The following is a 10039-nucleotide window of genomic DNA, read 5'->3' on the forward strand; positions in this document are numbered from 1 at the left end:
TCATTGCCATAGATAAACGCCCCGACAAGCTATGAATCAATCGAAGACAAATGAGTGTGATACTTGATTGCTTTGCAGAAATCGCAGCCGGAGGGTAAAAACCTTCCCCTTTTAATCCAAGGATGGCTGGAATATCCTCGGATGTAAATTGCTGCAGTGATCTGCAAAATCCTGGAAATCATGCTGGGTGTCTGCGTCGTTGTTGAAGGAAAAACGCAGAGGAAAGTTTTTTAAATGTTACTTGTTTGTTGTTTCCCGTTTAGAATGTTGGGGTTAATGGTGGTTTCATATTCATCAGAATATCTAAAGCGTATAATTAATACCCGGTGAAAAGTATGAAGTTGAGAGACGAAAATTTGAAGTTGGGAGTGCAATTCTTACATATATATATATATATATATATGTGTGTGTATACTGTATCTATAGATATATATATATATATATATATATAAATATATATATACAGCATATATATATACCTATATATATAAATATATATATATATACAGCATATATATATATATATACATATATATATATACAGCATATATAAATATATATATATATATATATATATTATATATATATATATATATATATGGAATGATAAAATAGCATGCGTGCATAAATATAAAATCAAACATGCACGCGCATGCTCACAGACATACATCCACCCATTACCATACACAAATGTACTGTATGTGGGTGTTCGTGTATATATATATATATATATATATTTATATATATATATATATATATGTGTGTGTGTGTGTGTGTGTATAGATATTAATAAATATATTGTATATATGCGCACACATATATATATATACTGTATATACATATATGTATATATATATATATATATATATTACATATATATTTTATATACATATACATATATATATAATATATATATATATATATATATACATATTTATATCTTAAAACAATCATTCTGTCCTTGAAAATTTATTCGTATGGATATATCTATCTATATAAATTTTTTGAGGGTGAGGGACGGGGTATATATATTTAACAGAAAAAATCATGGCCTACCCCCGTTTCATTTACTTAAATTTTATAAACGACAATATTATTTATGAAAAAAAAAAAAACATTTTGACGTATATTTGTAATTTAAAAGAAAAAAAAATTATATCCTAAAATAATTTGATCTAGTTTTATTTTAGTTATGTGTCTACGTTTTCGCATTTATTTCAACAATTAATTTCTATAAAATTAAAAGTAAAGTATTTTCAAAAGAAATTATCAAGACATTGATTACACACTACAGAAATGTTCTAATTCTGAAATCTAACCTTCTTATATTAGAGAGCGTGCGTGTTTCTATGTAAGAGAAAGAAATAGTTAAACCAGAATTTTCATAGAATTTTATATTACTTTCGTTGTATCAAATATATTTTACTTGTGAACAATTTACTTTATATTCTTACAAAACCATATTCAAAATACACACTTAGGACACAGACACTCACTCGCACGCATATAATTTATATATATATATATATATATTATATATATATATATATATATACATATATATATGTATATATATATATATATACATAGCTATTAATATATATATATATATATATACACATACAGTATATATATACTGTATATGTGTATCTTATGCATATATATATATATATATATGCGTATATATATACGTACTGTATATTTATACTATATATATATATATATATGTGTGTGTGTGTGTGTGTGTGATTTCATTATTGAGTTTGTCATAGTGTGTCAAATAGTTCATGAAATAATTTCTTCTTTTGCCTTCTCATTTCGTGATATTACCTTAAAGTAATGTCCCAGTCTCATCCTGCAATTATTATGAATGAGAGAGAGAGAGAGAGAGAGAGAGAGAGAGATGAATAACTTATTGCTTTCCCTGTAATGCATGTTACTATTTAAGTTAAATTGTTTCTTGATTTTTCGTTTCCAAGCGAAAGATATCACATCACTTTGAAACTCAAAACTCGTCTTAAATCGTCACAGAAAAATTAATCTGCTCAGATGTGAAAGATCAGTGCGCCGTAAGACCTAGCGACATCTGGCAGTGGTAAATAAATATACCGAGAGCCTGTGGCGGGAGAGTCAGTGAGCGCTGAGATGCGGTGTCGAAAGGGTGTTCTCGACGTCTGCCTCCTATCGCATCTCTAGCGAGAAATTCGACTGGAGATATTGCCCTTCGCGGATTTAACGCTGAAACGGTCTTGTCGGAATATTCCTATCGGTAAAGGAATTTATTACCGTTATTCCAATGATTCTTCGTAATAATATCCAAAATATGTGTTTCTTGAATGAAAAGCTAAATCAATTTAATCTCCCGGACTTAACTACTAAATTCTTTCGAGTATTACAAATGTTTTGAAATGCAATTAGATGTTTCATGATTCTAATTGGGTATTTTTCTTACAGGGACTAATGTCATTAGGTACGACTGGATTTATTCAACATAAACCAAAGTGATGTAAACAAACGTAATGAATGAAATTGACAGCAGTGAAATAACCCTCAGAAGTACAAACACTTCTCAAAGAAAACTATAAAGTGGTTTTATACGGCTGTCAAAACGAAATTATAGCTTATCATTACTAAAAACACATTTAAGTATTTACTATGGAATCATCTGAAACGATAATAGATGATTTACTTGCCAAAAGATTGGTGAGTATTTTGTGTGGTTTGAATAACTAAAATTGAAAAAAAAAAAAATATGTTTTGACCAAATATGCTTGGCAATGTAGCATAAGAAAATAACTATGATATTGGTTATTATTTGAAAATTTAGAACAATGAAGACTGTCAGATATATTAACAACAAAATAATCCAAGTGTATAACAAATATTAAAATATGAAAAGAAATTAGTGAGTAGAGCAGAACATTTAACAGTTGCTAAATAACACGCGTTTCGAAGAGAGCAACTTGCGGTTTTAAAGTGATACATGAAGGAAGGTTGGGACTAATTTGAAATACAAACTAACTAAAAAGGTAAGTGCGCCCCGTTTGACAGTCGGTGCGTCTTCATCCAACGGTAGTTCACGGGATCGAACGCTGTTAGTCCAGTATCACGGTTTGAGCATCGATTTATGCTAACACATGAACTCTTCACCCATCTTGCCACGTGCCAGGCACACTTGCCATTTGAGATAACCACGTGTTCTTAGTGCAGTGTGTGACAGACATATCAAAGTTAAATAATAATTAACTATATTTAGAGACGAAAAATTCCCTAAAATTTTTTAAGACACGATGGAAAGAGTATTTAATCCGTCGTGAAATTGAAAAAATTACAAAAAACGTATTGAAGTGCTACGTGTTATTGAAGATGTCTAATTCTGTTCCTTGCTATTTGACTCTTGTGCAACTAAGCATGTTGCTAATATTTATGGCACTCATGGGTGGTGTAGGGGGTCGTCCTCCTGAGTGTCAGTGGAAACTGGAAAATGCGGGTGTTACTGCCAGTGGTGGCGAACAGCTAAGCACTACTTGCCATGTACGGACATTGTCTACCAACCTTTTGACAGAGAGTGGAGGAAATGCATCCTTACCAGCCCTTTCTCAAGCAACGCATGTCACTGTTCTGACTTTGCACTGCGCCCATCAAGTTGTGTTCCAATCAGAAATAACACCAGGAATGTTTTCTGTATTTCCTCGTCTGGAAGATCTTCAAGTACTTGGTTGTAAAGTTACTGAACTCCCTCCTCATGCATTTGTAGGCTTGCCGTATCTACGAAGATTCACACTCAAGGCTCACCATCAAGACTGGCCTGGTGCTGCATTGGCCATCCATGCTGATGCATTTAATGACCTAACTCGGCTTGAATACCTTAATTTAGCCCACAATTCATTATGGTCTTTACCACCTGGTGTGTTATGTAGTCTTCCATCGCTCATATCCCTCAATCTCACTCATAACCATCTACATCATCTTCCTGACCTTGGAATGGGAGCAGTCAAACCAAATAATGAAGAAAGTGATATACCAATAGCATGTAATTTACCTTTACATCACCTAGACCTGTCACACAATCAAATTGCTGAGGTCCCTGAACAAGTATTTACAAGTGCAAGTGATTTGCATACACTATCCCTAAAGCATAATAGGCTAGCACATCTCTCTGACTGGGCATTTGGAAGTTTAGAGACATTAAAACTCCTTGACCTTTCTCATAATAGATTGGTAGCTATACCAAGATCTGCACTATCTGATTTACAGCAACTGCGAGAGTTACGTCTAGCTAATAATTCCTTAAGTGTACTTCCCCCAGCAGCATTTAGCAATTTAGGACAGTTGCTAACTCTTGATCTGAGTCATAATCAGCTTACTTTAGGACCTAGTAATATGGAACCCTTCACTGGTCTTATCCGTCTGGTTGTTCTTGATGTTTCATATAATCGTCTTGTTCAATTAGGGCCAGACACATTCAAGGATTTATATTCTTTGCAGGTTCTTAGACTCAATAATAATCAGTTGAACCATCTAGCAGATGGTACTTTTTCAGGACTATCAAATTTGTATACTCTTGAACTAACTAACAATCAGCTGTCAATTCTATCAGGAAAAGCACTTCAAGGTCTTTCTATACTTACTCACCTGTCTCTTGATTTTAATGTACTTGAAACTGTTCATGAAAATGCTTTGAATAATTGTTCGTCACTACATCATCTAAGTCTTTCTCATAATCTTTTACAAGATTTTCCTATGGCCATAAAAGGATCACCATTATTAAGAACACTTGATTTAAGCTACAATAGGATCAACTATTTAGATGAAGGATGTGGGCTTAAGCATCTCCAGGAACTCAACTTAGCAAATAATATACTCACAAATGTAAGCAGATCATTTTTGTCTGAAATTCCTTCGCTTAGTTTACTGGATATGTCAAACAATGTTTTAACAGATATTGGATATGGTGCTCTAGAAGTAATACCAAATTTAAAAGGTCTTGATTTGCATCATAATTCTCTAGGGGATATCAATGGTCTAGCTTCAGTCTTGCAGAATCTCACCTGGCTTAATGTTTCTCATAACAGTATTTTGTGGTTTGATTATGCATTAATCCCAAAGAACCTAGAATGGATAGATCTGAGTCACAATTTGTTAGTGAAGCTGGAAAATTATTATGAAGTAGAGAAAAAACTTGGCCTTAAAACCCTTTATGCCACTCATAATAATTTGACAGATATAAGTGCTGCAGTTATTCCAGATAGAATTGAAGAAGTACATCTTGAGTATAATGCTATATCATATGTAGCTTCAAACACATTCCTTGACAAAACTAACGTTACCCTTATTGATTTACGAAATAATCTTCTAACTATTTTGGAAGAATCTGCATTAAGACTCTCACCTCGTCAGACTCCACCTCCTCTACTTTTGTTGTCAAATAATCCTCTTGAATGTGACTGTGGAGCAGATTGGCTTCTAAGAGCAGCAGGAACAGGCTTTGGAAATTCAATGAGTGGTGGATCCATTCTGCCGCATTTGGGAGATGTTGGTATTATTCAGTGTCGTCTCCCAAGTCTATGGCATGGTGCACTTGTGCCTCTAGTATTTGTACAACAACAACAGTTTTTATGTACATATAGACGTCATTGTTTTACACTCTGTCACTGTTGTGATTTTGATGCTTGCGATTGTGAACAAACCTGTCCAAGAAACTGTACTTGCTACCATGACCATACTTGGACCCACAATGTTGTAGACTGTAGCGGAGGATGGACACATATGCCTTCAGGTGTACCTATGGATGTTACAGAGGCTTTTATGGATGGTAATAACATGGGAGCACTTACATCTCATGCTCTTATTGGTCGTAAAAATTTAAGGATCTTACACTTAAATCACTCTGAGATCACTTCAATACAAAATCGTACTTTTAATGGCCTGAAAAACTTGGAAGTGTTACGGCTTGATCATAATAAACTTGAAGTTCTTCATGGATTTGAATTTGTTGACTTACATGGTTTACGTGAGTTATATTTAAATAACAACCACCTTAAACATCTTAGTAATGTATCTTTTTCTCCACTAAGAGCTATAGAGCTTCTTCGTATTGACAATAATCTGTTGACAACTTTTCCAGTATGGAATCTTGCCCTTAATCCATTCCTATTAGAGGTAAGCCTGTACAACAATCCTTGGAGTTGTGAATGTGGTTACCTAGCTAATTTGAGGGCATGGTTAGAGGCTAATCGGATAAAAGCTACAAATGCAAGCATAGTTAGATGCCAGCATAACAGCACCAAAACGATTGGACCACCTGTATTATCTGATACTCCAGTAAGGTGCGACCATTATGTGGCCACCACTCGCATCAACAGTTTGATAATACATGACTATGTTATGCTCCTTCTAATCACTGCTGCCATACTTCTTGTTGTGTTAGCTTCTGCAGTAACTGTCATTGCATATCGTCGGCGCTTAAGACTCTGGGCTGTGAGTAGATATGGAAAACGATTATTTGAAAAGTCTACTGCATATGTTGAAGAGAGAGAAAAACTCTTTGATGCATTTGTAAGCCATAGTGCCAAAGATTCTACATGGGTATGTGGTTTGATGGCCCCTGAACTGGAGGCTTCTGGCTATAGATTGTGTGTAGCTCAGAGAGACTGTACAGCTCCATCAGCCCCTGTAGCTGGCAGAGCTATAGCTGAAAGCATATCATGCAGTCGTAGAGTAGTGATTGTGCTCTCACGTGGGTTAGTTGATGCAGAATGGTGTCGCTATGATTTTAAGAGTGCTCATGTTGACTCCTTGAAAAATGTTAAAAATCGCAACATCATAATAGTAGCCTTAGAAGATGTACCCAGATCAGAGCTTGATCTTGAATTGTCATCAATTACTCGCAATGCAAGCACAACTCTACAGCCTCGAGATCCTAGGTTTTGGGAAAAGCTACGGCGCTCCATGCCCACCTTGAGGGCTCGATTAAGATCTGGTTTGGCTGGTACCATAGGGGGAAAAGCTGCAAGTAGGCCTTTGGTAGCAGCAGAACACCAAAATGGTCCATGGCCTTTCCAGGAAACTAAAACTTCAGGCCATAATACTACAAAATCTCTTACTGTTAACCCTTATTGGGAGACTGCTGTTTGCACAAATCCATCAGAGGTTGTATGGTCTTCCAGGACAGGCCCAGATCTTGGAGCACCACCATGGCTACATAGCCCAACAAAACAGCCTCCGTCCCCTCATTCAAAAGATGAGGAAAGGCCTGATGGGTCTTCACCAGTTGGTTCGGGTGATGCTCCTGACCATACATACATGAGTGTTAGTGAATATAATGAGGTTCAAGCATCACTACTTCCCTCAAACAATTTTACTACATTACCAGGGACAAAACATATACCTAATGGGAATCCTACACAAGTGGTCAATGGAACAGGAGGGATGAGACATCCCTCAGCACCTTCTTTATTCAGAAGAGATGCCCCAGACTACCTCACGCGCAGTTGGATTTTCCATCCACCTCCTAATGAGCAACCTCCCCCTCCAGGTCAAACCTACTTTGTTTAAGATTTATTCAAACTCATGTTATCCCAATATTTTTCCCTATTTGAGGATTTACTAACAAAGCCTCCTCTTAATTGAGCTTTTGCTGCATCTCGTCCATATTATATATGAGCAGCCAGTGTAGCCTTATGCCATGCATCAGCCTGTGCCAACCTGTAATATATATTGGTTCATCTCCATCTTTCCGGATTATGGTTTCTAAGGTAACTGTAATCCGAGTTATTAGTTGAAATACTCTGTCCTTAAACCTAAAATCCCTCATCACCTTAATTGAGGGAATGGCCCACACACATTCCGCCCACACCCACAGTCTACCACACCCACAGCTGTTGTTACTGATTCCAAAATTGCCATCAGTACTCAAGCAGGTGCGGGGATCTGATACCTGTGATGCCAAGCAAGAGGCAACCCGTCAGTGCTTTTTGGAAAAGTGGACACAGTGTATGAAACATGCGAGATTTTTGTGTATATCAAAGAAATGCTGTAACTGGATGGATACAATATTTCTGTAGCTTGAGGCACAAGTAATATGCTTTGCAAGGAATGGTCAATGTGCATTTATCAATGAAAACAATTTTTTTGCCTCTTAGTTAGCCTCGCTGAAGTGCCACAATGCCTGACAGTGTTGCCATGCACAAACTTTGGACTCAAATTTGAGCATGGTAGTACCCAGCCTATGCTGGATAAACTTTTGCCAGCAATTTATAAATATATAAATATATACATACATACAAAGTGCCAAGGGACTCGCAGTGCGTACATATAAAAGTTTCGTCATATTCAACTTGCAAAACGTGTCCGAGAATTTTTGTGTATTGTGGGCACTCAAGCAGCTTGAATAATCTTCCTATATACTGACACAGCCTAGTTGTCAGTAATGATGTCTCTTTCAAAAGCCAAATCAAGTGGTGGCCAATCTTTGAAAAAAGTAAATTGGAAACTGTTATGCATACATTTTATATGTATCCAATTGGATCTTCCATATTTTTAGCTATGATGTTTGTTACTGTTATTTTCAGAGTAAAGTGGTTGGGCACGTCAATATTTCTAAGGTAATATAAAATCAAAATATTTATGTACAATATCTATGATATGATTTTTTTTTTATATATATATTCATACATGCATAAACATTTATTTGTAATGTATACTTGTGAACAGATAGTAATTTATATGCATATATAGTGATACTGTATATGCATCCCATTATGCGTATGTATGTGTATAAATATCATGCTGGTTTATATACACATGCCCGCATGCACACATACACAAATTATATATATATATATATATATATACAGTATACATACATATATATATATATATATATATATATATATATATACATATATATATATATATATATATATATACTATATAGATGAACTTGTGTTTATGCATGTATGTCTATATACAATATGTCTATGTGAATTTCAGTTTTTAAACAACAGAAAATTACCTGTGCAAGGGTAAATTCCCAATTCATTTATCTCACCCATGTCATTACGGCTTAAATATATTTTTTCTTATTGACTGCCAATCAAGAAAGAAAAGCTAACCGCCCTTAGTTTCTGTTTCTCTAAGTTTGGCCACTCTGGTATAATATTGTTAGAGAAAGTCCCACCAAATGAGCAGGTCATCCTTTCATAATCCTATCAAGAAGACCCAAGCCAGGGTCCTTGAACAGTCACTCAGCATCAGGTGCACCGGAACCATAATCTCTTTAGTATTAACTATATATATATATATATATATATATATACATATATATAATAGCAATTAAAGGGATTTTGACTACTCATGTTCATGGGAAGAAAATGTGTATATAGCCAATTCGTATGTGATAAAAGAAACGACTTTGTATTCCCCCTTTGGCCTGTACACAGTCACTTGTAAAAAAAAAAAAAATATGCGAGACGCTGTGCATCTTGATCTTGAGTAAGGCTCTCTCTCCTCATCAGACCGGATATTTATTTTTTTGTATTCATCCGGGGTGGCCATCAGCCATGAGTAGATAGTGTGTGTATATATTGTTGATGTTTGTTGATCACCCTTCATTTGATGCGCGTTCTATTTTATATTTTTTGTACTTGGACAGTATTGTGTTCTTGGCTTAGGATGTATAGGTATGATTTTGTAAAGGTAAAGGTGAAAGAATATTTATTATATAATGATTTCTAGATTTATACCATGATTTTCAGAAAAAATATTCACAGATATAGACTAAAGAGTATTCTGTTTCTGCAAAGAGTTGTAGTTATTTTCATTATAAAGCTTGTGATTGTTTGCTGTTTTAAAAGGATTTAATGACCAAATTGTGTTATTTATATAAGCTATAATTTTTATTATGAACCCATATTCATATTGCACATGCTTACCAATTGTTTGTTGTTTGTTCTGATCCAAGTCATTTATAACAATATCCTATGTAACATGGAATATGTGCAGCTTTTAATTATTCTGTTAAATGATCATAGTCTTT

General features: G+C 34.8%; 1 protein-coding gene across 1 annotated transcript; it reads left to right on the forward strand.

Annotated features, from left to right (window-relative positions):
• The first annotated feature begins 2134 nt into the window (after positions 1–2134).
• LOC137620696 (toll-like receptor Tollo) lies at positions 2135–8822 on the forward strand. The gene is made up of 2 exons (XM_068351042.1): positions 2135–2269; positions 2455–8822. The coding sequence occupies exon 2, from the start codon at positions 3367–3369 to the stop codon at positions 7555–7557; it is 4191 nt and encodes a 1396-aa protein (XP_068207143.1). The 5' UTR covers positions 2135–2269; positions 2455–3366; the 3' UTR covers positions 7558–8822.
• Positions 8823–10039: the final 1217 nt, after the last annotated feature.

The sequence above is a fragment of the Palaemon carinicauda genome, chromosome 27, assembly GCF_036898095.1.
Source record: "Palaemon carinicauda isolate YSFRI2023 chromosome 27, ASM3689809v2, whole genome shotgun sequence".
Taxonomy (NCBI): Eukaryota; Metazoa; Arthropoda; class Malacostraca; order Decapoda; family Palaemonidae; genus Palaemon; species Palaemon carinicauda.